Source organism: Lithobates pipiens, unplaced genomic scaffold (assembly GCF_037356315.1).
Source record: "Lithobates pipiens isolate NorthernLeopardFrog02 unplaced genomic scaffold, aLitPip1_a1.2 Scaffold_35, whole genome shotgun sequence".
In the NCBI taxonomy this organism is placed as follows: domain Eukaryota; kingdom Metazoa; phylum Chordata; class Amphibia; order Anura; family Ranidae; genus Lithobates; species Lithobates pipiens.
In genome coordinates, this window is record NW_027507811.1 from 11,893,585 (window position 1) to 11,921,401 (window position 27,817).

At 45.6% G+C, this 27,817-nt stretch overlaps 1 protein-coding gene across 1 annotated transcript; it reads right to left on the reverse strand.

Annotated features, from left to right (window-relative positions):
- Nucleotides 1-9,947: 9,947 nt before the first annotated feature.
- On the reverse strand, nucleotides 9,948-27,552 carry LOC143955648 (uncharacterized). The gene is made up of 8 exons (XM_077465751.1): nucleotides 27,469-27,552; nucleotides 18,687-19,386; nucleotides 15,810-15,938; nucleotides 15,548-15,682; nucleotides 15,345-15,468; nucleotides 15,131-15,228; nucleotides 13,895-14,036; nucleotides 9,948-12,825 (listed from the first exon to the last, which is right to left on the reverse strand). Exons 2-8 carry the CDS (start codon nucleotides 19,383-19,385, stop codon nucleotides 12,092-12,094), a joined length of 2,061 nt encoding a protein of 686 aa, XP_077321877.1. The 5' UTR covers nucleotide 19,386; nucleotides 27,469-27,552; the 3' UTR covers nucleotides 9,948-12,091.
- Between the last annotated feature and the right edge of the window lie 265 nt (nucleotides 27,553-27,817).

The window sequence follows — 27,817 nt, forward strand, 5'->3', positions numbered from 1 at the left end:
TGTAAGATCACCACCTTGTGGAGCTCAGAGAAACTACAACCCTGAGAACTCATAGTATGAACACGGCCTTGTGCTGTGTGTGTATGTACTGGATATCCTTATAGATGGGGTCATCTCCACTCCCACCAAGGGGGATAGAAATATATTACTGCCTAGTCCAGACTTTCTCATCCAGATCACCTCCAAAGGTTTCTAGGGTTTCGAGTAATGAACAATTTCTGCTTTTCAGTAACAATTGCCATCTAGGGATGAGCTGAACCTAGTTTTGGCCATTTAGATGAACGCCAGAACATTAGCCTGTTCTAACCAATGTTTGATGGGAGCTGAAAATCATATATAGAATCGGCATCCCGCTACCACTGGTTCCCAAGGAAGAACACACGGTGTCCTTAGATACCCCCGACCTCACAGGGAATCTCCACCCCTTTTAAGCAAAGAGGCAGAGATACCAGTAACATCACTGACTAAATATGGCCACTGGCCAATTTTTGGGAATGACATTGACCAAACATGGCCATATTTTGGTCAATGATGTCACCACTGATGCCGACGTAGCTGAGGATAGCTCGGCTAAGTGTACCATCAGTATAGGTCGTGTGCTTAGTTTTTTTTTTTTTTCGGTTGGCGATGTGATTGACATTGGATTTACAATGAGGGACATTTTTGGGGAACTTTCATTTTTCTTACTAAAGAGTGTCCTCATTTCTAGGTAAAAATTTTTGTTAATGAATGAGTACCCCATACTCATGTGTGTGTGTGTGGGGGGGGTGGTATCTGTGGGCCCCCTTATTATTAGTGGGGGCTTCAAGATTCTGATAAGCCCCATGCTCACTGACCCCCACATCCACTTGCCAGTCTTGTGAGGATGAGGCCCTTATTCTCATCAATATGGGGTCATGGGGGTTTGCCAATAGGTACCGCCTAAAAAGTCATCCCCCCTATGTTGAGGGCATGTGGCCTGGTATTGTTGGGGGAAGTGCATGCTTGACCCTCCCTGTTAAGGGCATGTGGCCTGGTAGGGTTCAGCAGGGCACATGCTTGTCCCTCCCTGTTGATGGCATGTGGCCTGGTAAGGTTCAGGGGTGGGGCACATGCTTGTCCCTCCCTGTTTATGGAGGGACAAGCATGATATGGTTCAGGGGACATGCTTTGGTTTGGGGGGGGGGCATGCTTTTCCCTCCCTGTTTAAGGCATATGGCCTGGTATGGTTGGGGGGGGGGGGGGGTCATGCTTGTCCCTCCCTGTTGAGGGCATGCAGCCTGGTATGGTTGGGGGGGGGGGGAGCTTACCCCTCTCTGTTGAAGGCTTGTGGCCTGGTATGGTTCTAAGAAGGGGGCACATGCTTGTTCCTCCCTGTTAAGGGCATGTGGCCTAGTATGGTTCAGGGGGGTATGGGGGGCATGCTTATCCCTCCCTAATATGCACAGATCGCCATATAGGAACTTACCACTTCTTATGCTTGTCCCTCCCTAATATGCACAGATCGCCATATGGGAACTTACCACTTCTTATCCAATCAGTGCTTCCCAAAGAAATAATTCAGCATAAGAGCTCACTCCCCCGATGTAATTCTTCACTCCCCACGTGTGCCTTATTTTACTGGTCCCATGGAAATCCAAGATGGCGGTGTGTTCTATTTGTTGGAACCCACACCAAGCTGCTGTAGCAAGGTCCCAGGCTTCCTTTGGTCTAATGGGAAGCTCCAGGGCCATAGACAGCTGACATCCTTCTGTATATGGTGGGCTGTGAGGCATGGTGGGTGCAAAGTAGATAAAGTTATTGGGCGCCAGACACGTCTTGAACGCAAAAGAGTTTATTTCTCTTAACAAACTTTTGAGGGAGAGAGGGTTAGGGCTAGGACACCCTTAGGTAGTTGCAAGTGCAATTTACAGACTCTGAGACTTCAACAGGACAGCCATGCATGGAAAGGCATAAAGTAAGATGCCACATCTGCATGTGCAGGAATGCTGTCTCCTATGGCAACAGTCTTTAACCACTTGCCGACCGCCGCACGACGATATACGTCGGCAGAATGGCACGGGCAGGCATATGGGCGTATATATAAGTCCCTGCCTGCCCGCGGGTGGGGGGCCCGATCGGGCCCCCCCCGGTGCCTGCGGCGGTCGGCATTCCTTCGAGAGCGATCCGGGATGAGGGGGAGGCCATTCATTCATGGCCACCCCCTCGCGATCGCTCCCGACGAATAGAAATCCCCCGTGACATCACTTCCTCTCCTGTAATGTAAACACAGGAGAGGAAGTGATGTATTCTCTCCTCCGTGTCGGTATTTTTCGTTCCGACACGGAGGAGAGCGGATCGGTGAGTTGCACCAACACTCTACACACACAGTAGAACATGCCAGGCACACTCACACCCCCCCTTTACCCCCCGATCACCCCCCCAATTACCCCTGCCCCCCAGTCACAGTGACACCAATGTCATTTTTTTTTTTTTTTTTTGCATTGGTGTCATTTGTGACTGTAATAACTGTTAGGGCAGTTAGAGTTAGCCCCCTTTAGTTCTAATGTACCCCCCTAACCCCCCCAATAAAGGTTTAACCCCGTGATCACCCCCCGTCGCCAGTGTCACTAAGGCTGGGTTCACATTGCAGCGGTTTATGAGAACGAATGTGATTCGCACCGCACTGCAGTGCAAATCACATCCGATCTCTGTGCGATTCGAGTTCAGCCATTCGCCGCACCCGCCGCACCCGCCGCACCCGCCACACCCGCCGCAAATTCGCACGGGACCCTTTTTTTGGCCCGCAGCAGAATCGGGTCGCATGGGTGTTCACACCATGCGATCCGAGTTTGCAGATCGCACTGCGATATGCGAACTGATCTGGGGGTGTCAGTAACATTTCACTGACACTCCCAGCAGTTCGCATAGGGCAGTGTGAACTGCCGCCGGGAGGCATGCGATGCGGGAACCCGCCGCGGATTCGTGGCGTTTCCGCATCGCTCCAGTGTGAACCCAGCCTAATAAGCGATCATTTTTCTGATCGCCGTATTAGTGTCACAGGTGACGCTAGTTAGGCAGGTAGGTATTTAGGTTCGCCGCAGCTTTTTATAGCGCCAGGGACCCCCATATACTACCGCATAAAGCCCCCTGATTGCCCCCTCGTTAACCCTTTCACCTGTGATCACCATATAACTGTTACAGGTGACGCTGGTTGGTTAGTTATTTTTTTATAGTTTCAGGGCACCCGCCATTTATTACCTAGTCTCACTAGTGTACCCCTAAATTTAGGGGTGTCTACTTTCCAAAATGGGGTCATTTGGGGGGGGTTTGTGCCATCTTGGCATTTTATGGCCTTCAAAACTGTAACGCCCTTAGAAAGCCTGAAGGCGGTGCTTGGTTTTCGGGGCCCCGTACGCGGCTAGGCTCCCAAAAAGTCCCACATATGTGGTATCCCCGTACTCAGGAGAAGCAGCAGAATTTATTTTGGGGTGTCATTTCACATATGCCCATGGCATGCATGAGCAATATATCATTTAGTGACAACTTTGTGAAAAAAAAAAAAAAAAAAAAAGTTTGTAATTTTCCCGCAACTTGTGGCAAAATATAAAATATTCCATGGACTCAACATGCCTCTCAGCAAATAGCTTGGGGTGTCTACTTTCTAAAATGGGGTCATTTGTGGGGGTTTTGTGCCATCTTGGCATTTTATGGCCTTCAAAACTGTAATAGGTAGTGAGAAGTGAACTCAAAAATTTACGCCCTTAGAAAGCCTGAAGGCGGTGCTTGGGTTTCGGGGCCCCGTACGCGGCTAGGCTCCCAAAAAGTCCCACATATGTGGTATCCCCGTACTCAGGAGAAGCAGCAGAATTTATTTTGGGGTGTCATTTCACATACGCCCATAGCATGTGTGAGCAATATATCATTTAGTGACAACTTTGTGTAAAAAAAAAAAATATATTTTTTTTTTTGTCATTATTCAATCGCTTGAGGCAAAAAAATAAAATATTCAATGGGCTCAACATGCCTCTTATCAATTTCCTTAGGGGGTCTACTTTCCAAAATGGGGTCATTTGGGGAGGTTTTGTACTGCCCTGCCATTTTAGCACCTCAAGAAATGAGATAGGCAGTCGTAAACTAAAAGCTGCGTAAATTCCAGAAAACGTACCTTAGTTTGTAGATGTGACAACTTTTGCGCAAACCAATAAATATACAATTATTGACTTTTTTTTTACCAAAGACATGTGGCTGAATACATTTTGGCCTAAATGTATGACTAAAATTGAGTTTATTGGATTTTTCTAATAACAAAAAGTAGAAAATATCATTTTTTTTCAAAATTTGCGGTCTTTTTACGTTTATATCGCAAAAAATAAAAATCGCAGAGGCAATCAAATACCATCAAAAGAAAGCTCTATTTGTGGGAAGAAAAGGACGCAAATTTTGTTTGGGTACAACATTGCATGACCGCGCAATTACCAGTTAAAGCAGCGCAGTGCCAAAGTGTAAAAAGACCTCTGGTCATTTACCAGCAAAATGGTCCGGTCTGAAAGTGGTTAACAGTTCCTAACTCAAAAAATGTAACAGTTCCTTCACTTCCACTACAATCACTTCTTGCAGTTCTTCAGCCCACTGAGCTTCCTGTCTCTCCCTAGACTAGATGATTCACTGCCACTGAATCCCTTGAGCTCCTCCAATCTTCACGGTGGTATCTTCCTCAAGCGTCACCCCCGCTTCTCTGCTGGGTCCCTAGCTTGGAACTCCAGATATCTCTCAAGCTCACTGACCTGTTGGGGGCATTCGAGGACTGGAGTTGAGAAACATCGTTCTAGTGGACTCATAAGTTCATGAGAACGATACCTCAGTTATTTGTATGAAACCATGGCTGACATAGTAAATAAAGGCGTCTATTTACAAAAAAAAAAAAATGTTGGAAGAATAGGACAGCCATTTGCCAAGCCGTGATACATTTTGGCTGTAATTTAATAAATACAGTGATGATCAGCTCCATCTAGTGGCCTATTGAGGAACTATTACTGAAAAACCTTCATCAGAAAAAATAGTGCAATACCGAATTATGACCACTGGATGGAGCCAATGATAATAGGAAATCATTGCATGAAATAAAACACGACCAACGTTCAAATGCTTCTCACGTTTGTTGAACTATTTTATTGTTGAAAACAGACCTGTAAATGTTTGTGAAATCTTCCACCACAAAATGTTCTCAGCCAATCAACGGTAATGACTCCATTTTTATTTTTTCGTGTTCAGATATTTTATTGAGGTTTAACAATGCGAATATCGTTTTACATTTACAAAGTAGTCAAAGAGAGACAGTCAGAGAGACTCAAAGCATATAACATAAGCCAAATTCTAAACTGTAAAGAACATTTAAAAATGAGTATTAACAATAACAGTAAAGGGGGCGTGCCATGTGGATCTAGGTCAGTGATGGCGAAACCTTGGCACCCAGATGTTTTGGAACTACATTTCCCATGATGCTCATCCACTCTGCAGCGTAGCTGAGCATCATGGGAAATGCAGTTCCAAAACATCGGAGGTGTTACGGTTCGCCATCACTGGTCTAGGGCGTATGTGGTTTAAAAGGGCAGGCCCCCGAGGATCGAGACAGTAGGTAACAAAGCAGGTATAGTGTAAGGAATGTCAACAAATGTTTTTGAATAGAAGGTTGCATGAAAGTGTCTAGGGGTATATGAGAAGATTGGGTGGGAGTAGGATGAGAGAAAAAAAAAAATGGGTGGCGCCTTCAGGGATCACAAGGTCGTGGGGAGGGGGAGGAACTGTATGTAGCAACCTCCATCAGCTTATCAAAAAGTAGGAGTGAGGAGGCCTCCATGGTCAACGAGGATAAGTGTAGGGAGTAGCCTTGGGAATAGCAAAGGGGAGGGAGGGGACAGCGAGAGGAGGACGAGGATAAAAAGAGGGGAGATTAGAGAGCAAAGATTAAGGAGGAAGGAGATAGATTATAAAAAAGGGGGTGGGGGAAAGGGGGTACCCTAGAGAGGAATTCTACCCGAGCAGTAAGTAGGTTAGGACAACAGCAATGAATTGTTAAAATCAGGAGGTAAAAAAAATGGGTGACACAGGGCTTCCAAGAGCAGTTTTGTCCAGGATGACTACTTCAGTCTTGGAGTGGATCATTGATTGGGCGACTCTGTGCTTTGTTGCTAGGATACTTAGGGAGGGGGGGATTATTGGGGAGTGGCGGCCGCTCCATTAGGGGTGCATGGGCGCCGCCTCCCTAATCTACATGCAGGTTTCCGGACACATGGATTCCGACCATTTTTTTTTCTTTTTTGAAGCACGCAATTCGAGCCTGAGGCTCTAAACGGCTTCATAAAAAGGGTGGGCTAGGGGCGCAGAGCGCTGCGCCCTGAGCCCACCCAGTTGTGGGACATTAGCAAATTAATATTCGCTAATGTCTTCCTGCTTCTTCTCCCAGCCAATCAGGAAGCGGGTCCTGAGACCCGTTTTGCCAGGCAGTCTTAGGAACCGCTTCCTGTTCGGCCGGGAGGAGAGGCAATGGCCAGCTCTTCCCTCGGCAAGCTGCAGCAGGTGGAGCTTCCAGGAGAGCCCTACCAGATCCACCTCCTAAGGCAAGGACATTCATGGCCGCCTTCCCGTCCAGGCAGGGGGCAGCATGTGCTAGTGAAGGGCCAGGGGCAGCTTCCAGGAACCCACACCACCTCCGATCAAGGCCCGCCGTCTGATTGCTGCCTTCCCCTCCATCTTCTGCAGGGGCAGTTGTGCGAGTGAGGGAAGTGGGTTTGTTTACCGCACTCCCCTGCCCTCCAAAAAAAAAAAAAAAAATGTTGAGCACCAGCCACCACCATTTTCATGGCTTTCACTGCAGTCGTGAAAATGAGTAAGAGTTGGAATTGCCGGTGTGTTACAGCCAATGGTTTGTTGTTCAGGAAAGCCACGGTCAGATCTGGGGCTATAGGTGTCTAAAAAAAGAGTTGATAGAATTTGAAACACTTTGGTCCAGAATGCTTGCACAGTGGGGCAGTCCCACCAGATATGAACGTGTGTTCCTGGGGTTTGACAGCCACTAAAGCAGTGCGCAGGGTATTGGAGGAAAAAAAAATCTTGAGATCCTGGCGGGGACCAGGTACCATCTGGTGTGCACCTTATAGTTGATTTCTAGGGCTACATTGTTGGGTGAGACCGATTTAGTTGTCTGCCAGATATCTGCCCAGTCGGCTGGTTTAAGGGTAAGCTTGAGATCTCTTTCCTACTTTTTCACGTATACCGGGGGTGACGTTGTGGGATATAAGTCAGAGATTGGACCCTTCCTATGGGGGTCAGACTTCCAAGCTCGTTCAAAGGGTGTAAGATTTGAGGGAATGGAGTCAGGGGGTGTACATGGTGCGTAGAAGTGTTTGATTTGTAGGTAGCGGAGGAGTTCTGGGGGGGGGGGTCTATGGGTGTCACGGAGAAGGGAGTAATGGAGTTGGTCTTGAAGAAGTGATGAGCTTGTAATATGGACCTGCCTGGGCCCAGGCAGAGAAGGAAGATGGTGATGTCCAAGCCAGGTAAAAGGTGGGATTACGAAGGAAGGAGAGGAAGGGGTTCTGAGGGGATTAGAGGTCGAAACTATTTTTGGATATTTCTGTCACCCACCAACTGAAAGAACTAATAAAGTATTAAATAGATTGAATTGAGCTGGAGGTTGGAGGAGGGAGGAGAAGGGAAGGGAGATACCCCATCTTGTGCCACATATGGTCTAACTGCGAGGAATATCTGGATACACATTATTGCAGTCCATGGGGAGGAATTATGGCATGATGTATGAAAATGCACTATATTTGTAGGACTAGTTAAGAAAAATTTTGGCACTCTAGATGGCAGCAATTCAAGTCTGCTAGCTCCTGATGAAGAGGACCATGTCCACGAAACACGTTGAGCAGAACGACTTGCTATAAATCACTGCAGTGGTTTAAAATGACCGGTTTAAAATTGTATTTTATTTATAACTTTTATGTATGTTTACTTCTTTAAAAAGAAATTAAATAAAATGTTAAAATTTTTACTAAAACGTTCCTCAAAAGTCCCATGTTACTACAGACACTTTTTTGAGACACCAGATTTCGGGACATGGCATGCAAATTATTGATCTATCTTCGATCGGTTCATATAACCAAGCTATGTTTAGTTATGGGATTGGTGACTGAAAGCCGCAGTGATGGTGCTAGCCAAAGAAGATTAGCTCTGAAGAGGGGGGTCACAATCTCTACAGATTAAATTGGTATTTATTTGGTGGGATGGTATTTGGGGAGTATTTGAGCTGCATAGTAGTACTTTAAAATGTTGGGTACGCTAAGGCTGCCTCGAATACGGTGGGTGTAGAGACTTGGTTTGGGAAGGTGGGGTTTGAGCTTGCCCCAGATAGATTTGGAGGCCCTACGCCATAGTATCACTCAGGTAGTAGGCTGGGACAGGAATTGGAAAGTACCCTAAAAAATTAGGAGGATTTTAGGAAAAAAAATTGACATTTTGAGAATAGTTATTTCATGCCATCAGTAGGGATGCCCATTTAGACAGAAGGTCGGAGAGGTGATAGGGGGGTTGGCTGCATATAGGTCGCTAGTAGACATGTGCAATTCGTTTAGTTCCGAATTCTTTTTTTTTTACATTTTTTGAAAAATTTGTTTATTTACAAAATTTCAAATTTACTCAATTTCAAATTTACTCAATTTCAAATTTACTCAATTTCAAATTTACTCAATTTCAAATTTACTCAATTTCAAATTTACTCAAATTTCAAATTTACTCAATTTTGAAATTGACAAAATTTTGAAATTGACAAAATTTTGAAATTTACAAAATTTTGAAAATTCTAGAATGAAAATTTGAAAATTCAAAAGAATGAAGATCTGAAAATTCGAAAACCCGAAATAATAAATATTAAATTATAGGTATTGGAACTTCCTTTTAAATATGTCTGTTAGCGAACGTAACGAGTACGAATTTATTCGAAGTTACGAATTATCTGAAATAACTAATGCCGTATCTAAACAAATGGAACGTAACAAATTAATTAACAAAACCTTTTTATTATTTATTATTAATTTGTTCCATTCCATTTGTTTATATGTGGCATTCGTTATTTGATATAATTCGTAACTTCAGATAAATTTGTATTCGTTACATTCACAAACGGACAAATTTGAAAGGAAATTCCAATACCTATAATTCAATAGTTAGTTATTATTAGTTCGTCATTTTGAATTTTACTGATTTTCTTTTTTTCAGATTTTTGACTTTTCGAATTTCCAAAAAAAGCCCCAAAAAAAAACAAACAAACAAATGAAACGAAAATGAACAAATTTTTTGTCAGTGCACATGTCTAGTCGCTGGGGTTACCAGTGAATTTGATGCCCGGGTAGGGAATAGAAGAAATGGCCCAAGGAAACGGTAGACGTGCACTGTCGAAAATCGTGTTTGTCTTAGTTTCATTTGTTTGTTTACCCGTTGGGGGGGGCATTCGTTATGATTAAAATGCATTATTTCGAATAAATTTGTCATTTCGGAAAAATTAGAATTTTCGAAATCCAAAAATGTAAAAATTAGAAAATCCGAAAGAACAAAAATCTGAAAATTCAAAAGAACGAAATCTGAAATTTCGAAAGAATGAAAATCTGAAAAATAACTATTAAATTTCAGGTATTGGAATTTCCTTTCACATTTGACTGTTAGGGAATCTAACGAATACAAAATGTATCCAAAGTTACGAATTGTCCAGTATAACAAATGCCGCATCCAAACGAGTGAAACGTAACAAATAATAATAACGTTTTTATTATTATTTTTATTCATTTGTTATGCTCCATTCGTTTAGATGCAGCATTGGTTATTTTGGATAATTGGTAACTTCGGTTGAATTTGTATTTGCTACGTTCACCAGCAGCCAAATTTGAAAGGAAATTCCAATACTTATAATTTAATAGTTATTATTAGTTGGTTATTATTTCAATATTTTTTTTAAATTTTCGTGTTTTCAAAAGTTTTGTTCCTATTTTTGGATTTCCAAATTTTTTTTTTTTTTCGGATTTTCTAATTGCCGAATTTACGGATTTTTGAATTTCGGAAAAAAATAGTGAAACGGGTTTTACATTCATTCGAATGTTTCCGAATTAATGAATTTCTGCAAAAAACGAATTTGGAACTAACCCAATTGCACATGTCTAGGAAACGGGAGAAATTCAGGATAGATAAATCTGGTTTCTAGGGGTGGTGGTAGGGAAATATTCAAAGCCATCGACTTTTGTGGGATTTACCTGTAGGCCTGATACTTGCTTAAATTTAGAGAGGGTGTCCAATTAGGATGAGGTTAGGAAGACTAGACCATCGTCCGCAAAGAGTCATGGTTTGTGCTGATAGCTACCGAGTTCCAGGCCGTAGATGTCAGGATTAGATCAAACAAGAAGGGCCAAGGGTTCAATAGCCAGAGCGAATAGGAGTGGGGAAAAATGGCAACGTTTGAGGGTACCTCGCTTGATCAGGATGAAATCAAAGCGGAAACTAGAGTATATGAATACGAATGTACAGGGGGCACAATATTAGCCAGGTGGGCTAAATAATTTGGGGAGCAGTATAGGCCCCCTAATAAAGAGGAAGGAGGAAAATAAATAAATAGAAGGCCTGGAGTGTAGGCTCAGTCCATTGAGTCTTCCAATACCTGTGCTGGTTTCCGGGAGATGTAGTGGCCACGTTTAGAGCCACGTTAACAAAGCTCCGCACAGCGCCTTGATGCGATTTAGTTAGCTTTGTGCGCTATACAAATTATTAATTCGTTCAGAGTCATTGGAGAAAGATGGCTGATGGTTAGATGAATGGAATTTCTTTGGTGACCTGGGGGTGGCTTGTCGTCTGGATCCTTCCGCGGTGGCTTCGTTAGGTGTCAGGTGAAGGTCTTGAAAAGGTGGCCAGGAGATCTTCCACCGGCTTACATTGGTAGGAGGATCCCTTATAGGAGAAGCGAACTGCAAAAGGGGAAGTGCCACGGTACGGGGATGCATCGCTGCTGTAGGATCTGCAAGTGGGATTTCAAGGCCTTCCATTTCACGAGGGTAAGCTATGAAAGGGTCCTGGAAGATTTGGTATCTGTGGCCTTGGAAGACCAGGGAGTCTATAGAACGGGGTGCCTGCATCAGTTGTTCTTTGGTGCGGAAAAATTTGTTTTAGTTTTAGGACTATGCCTCGTGGGGAGCCAGGGAGCGGTGGATTCTGTCCATCTCTAACCTCTCAATGGGGATTGAGGGGGCAAGATCTTGAAAGAGCGCTACGATGGTGGCCTTGAGGTCAAAGACCGATTCGGGAATCCCCCTTTATGTGGATGTTTGGAGTGTCATGCCATGTATTGAAAGTCTTCCAGGCAGGCCTGGAGGGTCCGATTCTCTCCACATAAGATCTCAAATTCCTCTGTGTGGTGGCCAGAGAGCGCCTCAAGGTCATCCGTCCATTTTGTGTTCTAATATTGTGGTGAGGAGGCACAGTTCACGGATTTCGTGGGTTCATTTCTCAGTAATTGTGTCAGCGGTTCTCTTTAAGGCCTTAGTAAGCAGGTGTTCAAACTGGGTAGGTATATTGGGCTGGATATCACCATGGAGTAAGGCTGAAATCGTGGTCAGACTCACCATCTGCAGCAGCAGGAAGCCTTGTTAGCTGTAGTGTGTTGCCCTGTGTGTGTTGTGTGAGGGGCCATTTCCCGCACACTCAGGAGAGGAATACGGCTTCTGCCCCACGTGCAATTTCTGATGCCTGTTAAGATAGCACTTTCTTGAGAAACATTTCCCACACTCAGGACAGGAATACGGCTTCTCACCCGTGTGCAATCTCCGATGTCCGTCAAGATGACACTCCTCCCACAGGAATATGGTTTCTTACTTTTGTGAAACCTTTCATGTGCGGCAAGTTCTGATTTTGTTTTCCAAAAAATTTCTCGAACTCAGAACAGGAATGAGGCCCCTGCCGCTTGTGATATCTCGGATGTGTGGAAAGCCGGGACTCCGTTAAACATATTTTCCCACACTCGGGACAGGAATACTGCTTGTGAGATCTTTTATGCACAATAAGTCTGGATTTATAATCAAAACTCTTTCCGCACTCAGGAATGTGGCTTCTCACCTGTGTGAAGTATTTTATGACCACGAAGACTGGATTGCAATTTGAAACTCTTCCCACACTCAGGGCAGGAAAATGGTTTCACCCCTGTGTGAGACCTCTTGTGATAATTTAGACGGGATTTAAATCGGAAACACTTCCCGCAGTCAGTACAGAGAAACCCCTTACCTGTTGGTAGGATGGCACTGTCCCTCACAGTCTGAGGTTCCCCAAGATAAAAGGAATGCGATGGTCCGGCACAGACTGTGTGGGCACCATCCCACACAGTCTGAGTTTCCTCAGGATAAAAGGAATAGGATGGTCCAGCACCGTCCCGCACAGTCTGAGGTTCCTCAGGATAAGAGGAATACGATGGTCCGGCACCGTCCCGCACAGTCTGAGGTTCCTCAGGATAAGAGGAATACGATGGTCCGGCACCGTCCCACACAGTCTGAGGTTCCTCAGGATAAGAGGAATACGATGGTCCGGCACCGTCCCGCACAGTCTGAGGTTCCTCAGGATAAGAGGAATATGATGGTCCGGCACCGTCCCACACATTCTGAGGTTCCTCGGGATAAGAGGAATACGATGGTCCATCTACACTGTGTGGTGCCGGATGGACATTTGAGGTAGTCGGGTTTTCTCCTGGACTATACTGTGTGATGTCCTCATCTTCTACTTTACAGTCTGGAGACAAAGTGAGACAATCCTCTGAGGTTTTCCTCATCTCCCGTCCATCTAATAAAAAAGAAATACAAAGATTATTACTAGACATGAGCTGATTGGTTCCCCTAAACCAGGACTCCGCCCACATCGGGCAGCTTTGTCTCTGAGGATCTTACAATTCCCCCTCAAAGCAACTAGTAAATGGGTCCTCTGATCTCCTACCAGATCATTTCTTTATTCATGGACCTTAGTCAGAGAGGGAGGAAACAACGAGAACTGTCTTTTATAGGAGTGACAGTGATGGGGGATTATAGGACGAGTGTCCCCTCCCCCTCTATCACTCATTGCCATCTTCCCAACACAAGAAGTCCTGCACTTCCTTATTTACTCCATGATTTAGTCATGAATAACAGCGGGGCTGAGCCCCACCAGAGGTCAGAGAGTGAGGATGGGGGGAGAACAACCAAGATGAAGACTGGACTGATCCTGAAGACCCCCATCATTGGGTTATTGACTCCTCCCTCATTATCACTTTTATTTTCAGTGAGCAGTATGGGTGGAGGAATGTATTTAGTGTTAATGACCCACCTGTGCTGATCTCTGTAGGAGTGTCCTCCTCTATAAATGTCCCCGTTATTCCATCCTCCTCCATAGACTGCTGATCATCCCTCACACACCTCTCTTCTTCTTCTTCTTCTGCTTTACTTCAACTTTAGAATCTCTCAAGGTTATACTCTGAATACATTTGTATCTATGTAAAGGGTTAACTGGGGAATTTACCGACCTCCATATTGTTCACACTCAGTCTGTTGGCACTAAGATTAATTGTCCTGTGGACCGAAAAATCTTAAGTTTTGTACCTTAAAAGTCCCATAGGATATGCTCTGTGTTTCCTGGCTGTTTGATACATTAGGGATGTGCTCCATCTAATTTAGATAACACCAATGACTGAATACATTGTTTCTATGTGTTTATCAGATGATGGGGGCTCTAGGTGGACCCTCCGTACTGCTCTCTCGTCTTAATTTCTCTCTCGTGAGGCAACAGCAGCCAAAAGGATCTGGGACCGGTCTACAACCCAGGACCTGAAGGACCATGGCACTATATAAACACACACATATTCGTAGTCTCCACCACCCACCTATGCCGATCTCTGTAAGAACGTCCTCTTCTTTGATAATCACCATCCTCACCGTCCCCTCCACAGTCTGCTGATCATCCCTCACATACTTCTCCTCTTCGTCCTCGTTACTCTCAACTTTTGTTTCAGTCATTTCTTCATTCTGAAGAAGCAAAATGATAAAAGAAATATTGAAAATGAAACCTTAAATAAAAAGAATGTTGGCTTGAACATTATACAGGCCATGTTGGTGAGTTATTGCACCAATTTATTGCCACACAGGACAAGTACACTCATGAGATTGTCGCTAAGAGACCTTTTGCACTAGGACAAAGTATCTATGTATGTTGTGGGAAAGTGTGTTATCCCTGGGTGCCCCTTCATGTTAAGGGATGGTGTTAGCTTGCATCATTGGTACCCGTCATGGAAGTGGCAGGGGATGATAAAAGGGGACATCCCTTAGGAGGTCAGCTCCAGCAGGAAGCTAGGGGCATTGCTAAAACATGGAGCCCATTTGCCAATGCAGGATTTGGGCTTGGAGGTATATTTTCATGGTTAAAAGACATTGTCCTTGTTATTGTTATGATATTTATCCTTGCTCTGATTCTTTACCTCTGCTTTAAGTGTTGCACTTGCATAGTTGCACGCCTTCAATCTCCTGATAAGGTTCTATCCTACATGACATACATGAAGAGTCATCAGGCAATCAATGCCACAATCCCAAAGAAGTATTAAAACACAACACAGAATGTAGAGATCATCTTATATGATCTAAGAGGGGATTGAAGGGATATTTAGCTTAACCGCTTTCATTCTTTAAGAAATTCGGTTTCCATTTTGTGTCTCTCTAACATCCACTTCACAAATATATGCTCAAAATTTTGCTAATCTAGTTTAGTTTCTCATGTTACTGTTATCTTCTTTCAGTTGTTTCGTTTCTTGGAAAGCACATGATTTTGAGGAATCACTAGTTGTTTCACTTTTATTGTAGGCTGTACTTGTATACGATTGGATAATCTGTATGACACGTTCAAAGGGCGGTACTTTCTGAAAGCCCCCTTTAAATATTCACACCAAAGAATAAAGATTAGATTTGCTCGGAGAGAGACTTTGTTGTTTTGTGTCATTGTCTCAATGGGCTAATCTCACAGGCCTGTGTGGATGATTGAACATCACACTTTAACAGACATGAAGGGGTTAAAAACCACCTCTAGACAATCTACATTCCCTTCAGTTAGGAACCTAAACTCCACCTACCTGATGATGGTGGGGGATGGTGTGATCTTCCCGTGTGGAATTCCGGGAATACAGAGGACGGGGACATCTCTGTGGTGGGTTCCCATTACTGGATCCATCTGTAGGAAACACACACACTGACTGAATACATTGTTTCTATGTGTTTATCAGATGATGGGGGATCTAGGTGGAGCCTCCGTACTGCTCTCTCCTTTACAATAAAGTCTACTCTTACCCGGTGATGTGAGGGGCGGCTGATTGTCCATCATGACGTCCTTGTAGAGATCCTTGTGTCCTTCTAAATACTCCCACTCCTCCATGGAGAAAGAGACAGTGACATCCTGACACCTTATAGGAACCTGACACACACAATGATACAGTCACCATCCAGACACATCCCTTGTCTGTTACTGGATAATGTCCCAGAATCCTCCTCACCTCTCCTGTCAGCAGCTCCATCATCTTCTTGGTGACTTCTAGAATCTTCTCCATGTTGTGTCTCTTGGGTTTTAGGGAGTCACATGGAGGCACTGTGATGGTCATATGATCACCGGACTTCACAGGAGGAAATCTCTGTATTGGAGAACCAATAGGAAGATCATGTTAGAATCCCAGAACCCTCCTCACCTCTCCGGTCAGGTCTGTGTTTTATTAATAGAGATAAGAGTGATGTCATGTGACCTCCCAGAATCCTCCTCACCTCTCCGGTCAGCAGGTAGATGATCTCCAGGGTGAGGTTTAGTATCTTCTCAGTCATGTGACTCGGGTCCTTCTCCGTCCTCATCCGTGCCGTCATTTGATCTATACGGGTCTTCTTGTAGATGGGAAACTATGGGAAACGAGAGGAAGAATTATTTGGATGGTATTGGTCACACAATATTAGGATGTGGATGTGATGGGGGGGGGGGGTAATAGGAGGGTCGTTGTACATTTAAGATCTACTGACCCCATGGAAACACTTAGTTTAGTTTGGACTGTTCCATATTGTAGAAAACACGGAAGTCCTGGGACTCTCTAGGCCTGCTGAATTAGAAAATTTTCCCTGTGGGGTTTGTTTTATTTATGAACTGGTTTTGATTCATTTTAGAGCCGCAGATAAGGAACGATAAATACGATCCTTCTTCTGTCTTCGTGTTTTGCTCTGAGGCAGTGCTAGGAGGTCGGTGTTGGGCCATCATGATGTCCAGGAAGGGGAACCTCCTCGTTTGTTTTGCTGGCTAATCAGGACAATTGCCAGAACTTTGACTGCAAGGCCTCCCACTAAGGGGGTCCTAAAGGGGTTGTAAAGGTAAAAACGTTATAACTTGTAATCGACGTCTGTTAGGTACTGATAAAGAATAATGTTATCGCTTTTATTAAAATTCGTTAAATACCTGAGAAAACATTGCTTGTATATCATCCTCCTGCCTTCTTCTCTTGTTTCTGTCCTGTATTTCCGGGTTTGCGGTGCATTACAGCCACGTCACGGCCTAATGGGAACTACAGTTCCCATTAGGCTTAGCGGCACCGCGCATGCGGCATTGTGCATGCGCAGTGCCTTTTTTTAAAAATATATATCGCCTAACGAGAACGAGCCAAGTTCTCGAGGAGACACGCCACCCCTAGTATACACCCATTCCTGCCTCCCCAGCCTACGCAGCAACAGTATTTCCAGCACAACGGTAAAGTTTTACAACAGGCATATTATATATTTAATGTCAATTCATGACAACATTTGAAGATGACAAAAAGGGCAGAGTTCATGGAAAAAAAAAAAAAAGGAAAAGAAAAAAATAAAATAAAAAATTCGATACTAATAATAAAAAATATATATATAAATTAATATAAATAATGCCGATTACTGGATTTAAAGTGACTCTTTTTCCCTTTAGAAATGTCATTTTGCTGTCAGACTGTTCTAAACACGGGAAAACATGCGCCACTTTCCAGGCATACTATAGACACCCCCCGGTACGAAATTTAAAGGAATATTACACTTCTATTGTATCACTTTAAGCATTATAAAAATCACTGCTCCCAAAAAAAGGCAGTTTTTAAAACTTTTTTTTTTTAATTGATACATGTCCCCTGGGGCAGGACCCGGGTCCCCAAATACTTTTTATGACAATACTATGCATATAAGGCATTAAAATTAGCACTTTTGATTATTCATGTTCGTGTCCCATAGACTTTAATGGTGTTCGAACTCATTTTTTTGCCTGTTCGCATGTTCTGGTGTGAACCGAACCCGGGGGGGGGGGGGGGGGGGGGTTCGTTTGGCTAATCCCTACTGTATAGCAACAGAGACTGTAGACCAGCCATTCTCAACCAGGGTTTCGTGGAACCCTGGGGTTCCTTCAGAGGTTGCTAGGGGTTCCTTGAGCTGTGGCTGATGGACCACCTATTTGATGGCGCCTACAGAGTTCAAGGCTCAGCACCACTTAGCAAAGCCAGCAGCATGGCACCAAATATCCTGTCTTTAAGAGTGGCATTCTAAACACCACTTTAAGGGGGGGGGGGGGGGTCATTCTCCCTATTGACCACCAATATAAGGGGCATTGTTCCTATTGAGCCCTGATGATTTGGTTTTAGTAAGGGTTCCTCGAGACATGAAGATTATTCATGTTCATGTCTCATAGACTTTAATGGTGTTCGAACAAATTTTTTGCCTGTTCGCATGTTCTAGTGTGAACCGAACGAGGGGGGGGGGGGGGGGTTCATTCGGCTCATCCCTACTGGTTAGCAACAGAGACTGTAGACCAGCCATTCTCAATCAGGGTTCCATGGAACCCTGGGGTTCCTTCAGAGGTTGCTAGGGGTTCCTTGAGCTGTGGCTGATGGACCACCTATTTGATGATACCTACAGAGTTCAAGGCTCAGCACCACTTAGCAAAGCCAGCATTATGGCACCAAATATCCTGTCTTTAAAGCAGGAGTTCAGCCGTTTTTTTTTTTTTTAAAAGCCAGCAGCTACAAATGCTGCAGCTGCTGACTTTTAAAATAAGGACACTTACCCGCCCAGCGCGCCCGCGATGTCGGCACCCGAAGCCGATCTCTCGATCGTCTCTCGGGTGCTGCCGCCGCCATCTTGGGTATGGGAATCAGGAAGTGGAGCCTTGCGGCTTCATTTCCCAGTTCCCTACTGCGCATGCGCGAGTCGCGCTGCTCAATAAGGATGGTCCCCCGCTGTCTCTGGGATCCGTGTGTTTCCCAGCAGACAGCGGGGGGACCTGCGGAAAGGGGCGTAGATTCTGCGGATACCTATGCCGGAAGTGGGTGCAGATACCTGTACTGTACAGGTACCTGCACCCCCCTCCCCCCTGAAAGGTGCCAATTGTGGCGCCGGAGGGGGGGGGAGGGTTCCAATGAGCGGAAGCTCCACTTTAGGGTGGAGCTCCGCTTTAAGGGTGGCATTCTAAACACCACTTTAAGGGGGGGGGGGGGGGGGTCATTCTCCCTATTGACCACCAATAGAAGGGGCATTGTTCCTATTGAGCCCTGATGATTTGGTTTTAGTAACAGTTCTTCGAGACATGAAAATTGTTTTTGGGGTTCCTCTAGGGTTGAGAAAGCCTGCTGTAGGCAAAGGTATGCATACCTGTGTCTGCTTGGATCTCACGTCCTTTTTCAGGTGACATTGGATGCCGCGATGAACTATTTTATATCTTGGTTTCTGCTTGATTTTCCGAGAAGGCAAGTAAATAGTTCCGGTACTTGCTATTTCTACTTGATTACAAGGTAGATCGATAAACTCTGTCGGTTCATTAGCAACAGAAGGCCAAACGACACCGTCAACCAATGTAGAGTCCGCAGACTGACGCATTGGCAGTTCACCGTCACCAACTTCTGATAAAGAAAACCTCAAGCTATCGTTTAGTTCAGAAATGGATTCCATTGATGTTTGAGTTGACGAAGAGCCCACATCTATGAAATGTATAGACGATTGTGAAGGCATTTCGGTTTCGGTTCTTCGGCGTTTCGAGTAGTTGTGTTCGGATTCAGCGTGGCACGTTTTTACGTGTTTTTCGAACAGCAGAGAAGGATACGCCGTACTCTTCAGATGTTTTTGCGTACCTCTGAGTTCGTAATCTTCTTCAGAAAAATGCTTTGAACAGATTTTGAACTGGGAGAGTTTCGTTTTAAAAATCGTTTCAGCCAACGATTCTAATTCGCCACTTGGAATGTTGATTTTTTCAAGCCACGTTTTGATCCTCTCTCGGTTGCGGGGGAACGCATGCAGCTTAATATTCTCATTTCTCGGGTTCAAAGAACAAGATTTCACGAAGCAACTGGGCATTCTGAAATATATTAAAAATCGTAAATTGGTTAGTTTTTGATATCAAAACACTTTCACGGCTAATGCCGCGTACACACACACGCACGCGCTCGGAAATTCCGGCCAGAAAAAGACAGATGAGAGCTTTTCAATCGGAAAATGCGACCGTGTGTACGCTCCATCGGAAATTTAGCTGCCCCGAATTTCCGCCAGCCAAAAATTGATAGCATGTTCTCCATTTTCCCGACGGAAAAACATTCTAAATCAGTAATTCCGATCGCGTGTATGCAATTCCCGACACGCCAAAAATCACGCATGCTCAGATTCAACTACGAGACGGAAGCTATTGAACTTCCTTTTTCTAGTCCCGTCGTACGTGTTGTACGTCACCGCACTCGAAACAATTGGAATTTGGTGTGACCGTGTGTAGGCAAGACAGCTTGAGCGGAATCCCGTTGGGAAAACCATCAAAGCTTTTTCCGAGGAGAATTCCGATCAAGTGTACGCGGCATAAGAAATAAAGGACATTTACAAGCAAAATCGAAGGATGAGGTAATTGAAGGAGGACTGCACTAAGGTAAAGGAATCTCCGGGAGTCTATGCCCGGAAGTGGGTGCAAATACCTGTCTTAGACAGGTATCTGCACCCCCCTCCCCCCTGAAAGGTGTCAAATGTGACACCGGAGGGGGGGGGAGGGTTCCGATGAGCGGAAGTTCCACTTTAGAGTGGAACCCTTCTTTAAAGTCCATCACCTATTCATTACTCTTCACAGACCCCTCAGCTCCTCTTCTTCCCTCAGAACCCTCAGTATTTTCCTCCCTCTGACACCAATGATGGAACGTATTCTTCATGGCAGGCTGGGGAAGGTTTTCTTCCTCCTGAACAGCAATATAAGGTGCTCTATGCTTCACACTCCTGACCCCTGCACTCGTTGTGTTGGCTGCATACTGTAATGATTGCCCATTGGCTGCCTGTGTAGTGTAATAATTGCCCTTTGTAGGCCACGTATGGTCAGCATGGTCTTCGTCTTGTCTATTTATTGTCAGTGCCGTTTGTTTAGAGGAACATATTACTAGAATTTGTCTCCAAAATGAAGGAAATGTTCCGGCCCCGTAAGTGGGGGAATGTTCCGACCCTGAAAGGGTTGAGCTATGTTTCCACACTATATATGTGTGAATCATCAACTGCTGGAGAAAAAAAGTTCTGTCTATGACCTTTTTAATCGCAAACCCCATAACCTACTTGAAATTACTGAGACCCGGCTTCAAGAATCTGACTTTCCCTCTCCTGCTGCCCTCTCCCATGGTGGCCTCCTCTGGACTCACTTCTCCCAGGCCTAGTGGACAGACGGGAGGTGGAGATGGAATCCTCCTACCCCCTCAAAGCACTTATCAGGTCCTACATTCACCTCCTTCTCTGTTCTTCTCCTCATTTGAAGCTCACTGTAGTTGTCTATTCTCTCCAGCTTCTTTGAGAATTGCTGTGATCCATCGGCCCCCTGGACCGTTAATCAAGCTTCCTTGATGACTTCTCTACCTGGCTACCATACTTTCTCTCTTCTGAAATTCCCACAATAATTTTCGGTGATTTCAACATCCCTGTTAACCTTAACACTTCTGCTACTTCTAAACTTCTAAGCCCAACCTACTCTAAGCCCTTGTACACACGGTCGGAGATTTCGACAACCAAATCCGTCGGATTTTGTCCAAAACTGTTGCATACACACGGTCGGACAAAGTTGTCGAAAAATCCGATCATTCATAATGTGATGACGTAATTTCGTTACGATGGGACTACGTTCAGGCTAGTAGCCAATAGCTTTGATAGGAATTTGATCTGAGCATGCGTGGCACTTTGTCCGATCGGAATTCTCTACACATGATCGGAGTATGTCCTATCGGACCAGTTTTTCGGAAAATATTTCCAGCAAGTTTGAAAATTTGGTCCGACGGATATTCCGACGGAAACAGTCCGATGCAGACCACACACAGTCGGATTATCCGACAACACGGTCCGATAGGACACATTCCGACGGATTCTCCGACCGCGTGTACAAGGGCTTAAAGCAATGGACACATGCTTCTACTCACTCTGATGGCAACTGCCTTGATGTTGTATTCTCTTACCTATGCACTCCATGAAATATTCCTTTTCCTCTCTCTGGTCACTACCTTATCTGCTTCACTCTCTCCTTGTCTCCATCCACCTCGTCTTCCAACTACCTTGCAGTTACCCATAGAAACCTTTGCCATCTGAACCCTTCTCTTCTTTTTTTCTACAACAGATCGTCTCTATGACAACATCTTAGCCCTGTACTGCCCCAACCTGGCCACTTCTGTCCACAACACTTCACTGTCATCCGCCCTGGACACATTGCCCCCCCCCCCCCTCACTACACACAGATTCAGGACCCGACCGCTACCGCACTGGCAAACGGACAATACCAGAAGCCTCAACAAGACGTAGCGATGTTCTTGAACATCTGTGGCGTAAGACTAAGTCCCCAGAAATGCTTCAACCAATATAAATCTGCACCCCCAAAAATACAATTCTTGCCTCCACACTGTAAAACAGACCTACTTTATCACTCTCCTCAACATCTTCTCATCCCGTCTCCGTCAACTCTTTTCTACCTTTAACTTTCTACTTCGTCCTTCATTACTTCCCCCACTAACCCACTTACTGCCCAGGAGATCGCTAATCACTACAAAAATAAGATTCATACAATTTGTGATGAAGTCTTCCCTGTACAGATATCTCCCTCACCCTTACACGCCTTGTTCACCCGCACAATCAATACTTCCCTCGTTTAACCCAGCTACGTACTATAGAGGAAGTCTCTAAACCTTTTTCTAATGCCCAACTAATCACCTGCCCCCTGCACCCATTCCCTTGCAAATACTATGGTCACCTTCTGGCTCCATTCTACACTCTAACTCACATCTTCAATCTCTCCCTCTCTTCTGGCATGTACCCTAATGCCGCGTACACACGATCGGAATTCTCGTCGGAAAAAGCTCTGATGGTTTTCCCGACGGAATTCTGACGGAATTCGGCTCAAGCTGTCTTGCCTACACGCGGTCACATCAAATTCCGATCATTTATAAGGCGGTGACATACAACACGTAAGACATGACTAGAAAAAGTAAGTTCAATAGCCAGTAGCCAATAGCTTCTGTCTCGTAGTTGAATCTGAGCATGCGTGATTTTTGGCGTGTCGGAATTGCATACACACGATCGGAATTACCGATAGAAAGTTTTTCCGTCTGGAAAATTGAGAACATGCTATCAATTTTTGGCTGGCGGAAATTCGGACAGCTAAATTCCGATGGAGCATACACACGGTCGCATTTTCCGATGAAAAGCTCTCATCTGTCTTTTTCTGGCCGGAATTCCGATCGTGTGTACGCGGCATAACTCTCTAAAACAAAACATGCTCTAGTCACTCCCATACCTACTGGAAAAAAGGCCTCAATGGACTCCACCAATCCTAACAACCCAAGACCCATCTCCTTACTCCCTTTTATCTCCAAACTTCTTGAATGTCTAGTCTACAACCAGCTGAGCTGCCATCTCATCGGAAATAACCTTCTTGATCTTCCTTAGCCTGGATTTAACACTCCACAGAAATTGCTCTTCTAAAACCAACAAAATGGGGTCCCCCAAGGTTCTGTGCTTGGACCTCTCCTATTCAACCTACACCTCCTCCCTGGGTCAGCTGATAGCGTCCCATGGCTTCCAATACCATTTCTATGCTGATGACACCCAAATCCATCTCTCTACCCCTCAGCTCATCCCATCAGTTTCCTCACGTATCACTGATTTACTAACAGACATATCAGACTGGATGTCACACCACTTCCTCAAACTCAATCTATCCAAAACTCAACCACTTGTCCCTTCCCGTGAGTTCTCTGTCAAAATCAGCGGCACAACTCACATGCCAGGGTGCTAGGTGTAATCATGGACCCCTTTTTAACCAATGACACCACAAAGCTTCTAATTCACTCACTGGTTATTTCTTGCCTCGACTACTGCAACTTCCTCCTCATTGGATTACCCTTACATAGGCTATCCCCCCTTCAGTCCATCATGAATGCTGCTGCCAGACTCACCCACCTTACCAACTGGTCAGTGTCTGCCACCCCTCTCTGCCAATCCCTCCACTGACTTCCATTTAATTGTCCTCCACCCCTCTCTGCCAATCCTTCCTCTGGCCTCCATTAAGTGTCCTCCACCCCTCTCTGCCAATCCCTCCATTGGCTTCCATTCAGTGTCCTCCATCCCTCTCTGCCAATCCCTCCACTGGCTTCCATTCAGTGTCCTCCACCCCTCTCTGCCAATCCCTCCATTGGCTTCCATTCAGTGTCCTCCATCCCTCTCTGCCAATCCCTCCACTATCCTCCATTCAGTGTCCTCCACCCCTCTCTGCCAATCCCTCCACTGGCTTCCATTCAATATCCTCCATCCCTCTCTGCCAATCCCTCCACTATCCTCCATTCAGTGTCCTCCACCCCTCTCTGCCAATCCCTCCACTGGCTTCCATTCAATGTCCTCCACCCCTCTCTGCCAATCCCTCCACTGACTTCCATTCAATGTCCTCCACCCCTCTCTGCCAATCTCTCCACTGGCTTCCATTCAATGTCCTCCACCCCTCTCTGCCAATCCCTCCACTGGCTTCCATTCAAGTTCCTCCACCCCTCTCTGCCAATACTTCCATTCAGTATCCTACACAATTCTCTGCCAATCCCTCCAATGGCTTCCGCTCACCCGACAAATAAAATTCAAGGTACTAACAATAACTTACAAAGCCGTCCACAACTCTGCCCCCAGCTACATCAGTCTCAAAATACCAACCAAATCATTCTCTTTGTACCTCTTGCGCTCTAGCTCCCTTTTCACCTCCTTCCATGCTCACCTCTAGGATTTCCCCCCAGCTTCTACCATCCTTTGGAACTCCATACCCCAAATCTGTCCAACCATCTCCTAATCTATGTTTAGACAGTCCCTGAAAACCCTTCTCTTTAACCACCTCCCGCCCGCTGTATAGACAAATGACGGTGGGCGGGATGCTCTCCTGTGCTAGGATGAGGCCGCCTCAGTCCTGGTGCGCAGCGCATCAATTGCGATATGTCCATGGGACACTGTGTGCCCTCGATCTTGTTAAAGAGCCGATAATGTGGCTCTTTACCCATGTGAAGTGTCCAATCACAGCTGATCACATGTAAACAAGGAAATGCCGGTTATCGGCTCTCCTCGCCTCACACTGACAGCATGTAAAGGAGAGGAGAGAGGATCAGCGGCATTTCCTCACAGGGGAGACTGTACATGTAATTAGTAATCAGTAATCAGTGCAGCCCAAACAGTGATGGCAGTCAGTGCCAATTTGTGATGCAAGTGAGTGCTGCCTTTCAGTGCCATCTATCATTGCCCATGAGTGCTGTCCGTCTATCAGTGCCCATCAGTATGGCTTACTGTATCATTGCCCATTAGTACCACCTAACAGTGCCCATCAGTGCTGCCTAATCAGTGCCCATAAGTACCACCTATCAGTGCCCATCAGTACCACCTATAATTTTTCTGACAGAAACTAAGAAAACATTTATTTTTTAAATTTTTTAGCTTTAATTAAAAACCCAGCAGTGATTGAATAAAAGAAAGCTCTATTTGTGTGCAAAAAAAATTCATATGGGTACAGAGTTGCACGACCGCGCAAATGTCATTCAAAGTGCGATAGCGGTGAAAGCTGAAAATTGGTCTGGGCAGGAAGGGGGTGAAAGTGTCTGGTAGGCAAGTGGTTGAATAATCCTATCCTGTTTCTAATACTCTAATAACCCACAGTTGTTACCTTTTTGTATCCCTTGACCCTTCCTCTTAGATTGCAAGTGTAGCGCCGGTACTCCTGAAGAGTATGTGCTATGTCTGTAAATTTAGTTTTTTCCCCAAGACTATAGTTAAATCTTGGGGTTAATTGCGCTAAATTGTGGTTTTGGCATCAGTTTGGCTGGGCTGTACTAATGTTCTGCCTGGTCATAGTTGTAGGTAGCACCTTTGACAGGCATTGGAACGCAGTCTGGTTGGACGCATTGGGTACCAATCTCTCTCTCTCTCTGAGCCAATCAGTGGGTGCGTTGTCTCGCTGTGTATTCCGGGAGAGGGTACTTAAGGTGCTGAAGTCACGTGGTTCTGGGTTCCGGTCCAGAAGTATGTTTTGACTCCATGGTCCTGGTCCTCCTGACCAGCCCCCAGAGGCCCTCATGGCCTGGGGTGCGGATCCATCCATTTCCGAGTCTCGGAACTGGCTAGTCCGAGGCACAGTAACTGGAAGGAGGATTCTAAAGTGGTCCAATGCCGTCTCGGGTTCTGGAGAGGCTCAGCAACTCATCATGCAACCGGGGGAGGACTCTTCGGAAGAGGGCCACTCACGAGGCTGGCTGCTCGGTAAGAGCCTGGATGCTGAGCTGTGTGGACAGTAATTGAATCCACATTTCTTACGGTATCGCCGGACCGGCTGCAAGATACTGGTACTGTAAGGAGGTTCTGATTTTCATCCTTCGGTTACAACTAAGTTCCTGTGAGAGACTTTCTGTGTTTATCTAAAGTTTGCAACCAAGTCTGTGGCAGAGACTTTGCTAAGTTTGAGTCATGGGTCGGCTGCTAAATCCATAAACCAGGATTTATCCGACAGTGGAAATATCCAGTTGCGAGTGGCTACTCCCTGGATTGCCTAGAGCAGGGGTGCTCAACCTGTGGCTCTCCAGCTGTTGCGGAACTACAAGTCCCATGAGGCATAGCAAGACTCCGACGGCCACAAGCATGACACCCAGAGGCAGAGGCATGATGGGACTTGTAGTTTTGCAACAGCTGGAGAGCCACAGGTTGAGCACCCCTGGTAGAGAGAGACATTTATGAAGTGTCAGCAGTTTCCAAAGTGCCTGAGCTTCCATACTTATACCCTCTATTCCCAACTGAGAGACTGTGTTTCTGTTCAACGTTTTAAGCAAATAAAAATTCCAAAAGGAATTCAAGTTTCGGTCTCTGCAGTCATTGGGCCATCAACCTCGGGAACCCCTAGACAAGAACGATGAGCTACAAGGTGGAGGAGGTAAACGGTAAGCCCGAGAAAACCAGCCGCTCCTTGGGGGGTCAGTGCTACACAAGCTAAAATGAGCAGTTGCCTCTTGTACCAAACTGTATTTTAACTACACTATCGACCTTTATTTTGTAAAGCGTAGGGATGAGCTTAGGCGTGTTCGCATGGATCCCGTGCAGAGCCCCGTCAGGAAGTCGGCGCAGCGCTAATCACAGGCAGTAAAACATTGCCCCCCGATGAGCGGCTGCAGAGATTGGGAAATTTCTCACTGCCTGTGATTAGCGCAGCGCTGCACCGACTTCCTGGCGGGCTCTGCACGTGTTCCATGCGAACGCGCCTGAGCTCATCCCTAGTAAAGCGCTGAGCAAATTGTTGACACTATATACTGTGAAAGTGGTTGTAAACCCTTACAAACCACTTTGACCTACAGGTAAGCCTAGATTAAGGCTTACCTGTAGGTCCAAGAAATATCTCCTAAACCTATACGGTTTAGGAGATATTTGCCTCCGCTGTCTACGGCGCATGCGCCGTAGACAGCGACGCGCAGGCGCACTGAGCGCGGCATTTCCAACAATGGAGCTGCCGCGCGTGTCGGCTCCCGTGTGCATGCGCGGGAGTGACGTCAGCGCGGCATTTCCAACAATGGAGCTGCCGCGCGCGTCGGCTCCCGTGTGCATGCGTGGGAGTGACGTCATCGCGGCTCCGCCGAATGACAGCGGCGGAGCTGCGAGACTCCACCGAAAAGATGGACGCGCCGGACTACAGGGGACAGCGGTGACATCGCTGGCTCCTGTGTCAGGTAAGGTGACACATAATGGGCTACTATGCGATGCATAGTAGTCCATTATGCTTTGCCTTTGCAGGGAATGAAAGAGGAAGTAAACCCATCAGGGTTTACTTCCTCTTTAATCCTGTATAATAATAAATAAAAGACGTCACAGTGACTATGGAGGAAGAGGACGGACATGACGGGGGGTTACTGGTCATAAATAGAAAATAAGGTCTTATTACCTCCTCTGCTACCACTTCCAGCAACGTCTCCTCTTCTTCCTACTTCTTTCCGACGCACCTCTCGCCTGTAACTTCATATTTATACCTGACATCACTTCCTGTCTGTAGCTGACATCACTTCCTGTCTTCCATAGAGACTTCCTGTCTAGGTAGAAGTGAGATCACCACCTTGTGGAGTTCAGAGGAACTGCAGCTCAGAGAAACGTCCCGTAAAGTGAACACGGCCTTGTGCTGTGTCTGTATATCCTAGATATTCCCCATATTCTAGATGGGGGTTATCTCCACTCCCACCAAGGGGGATAGAAATATATTACTGCCTAGTCCAGCCTTTCTCTGCCAGGGTTCCCCC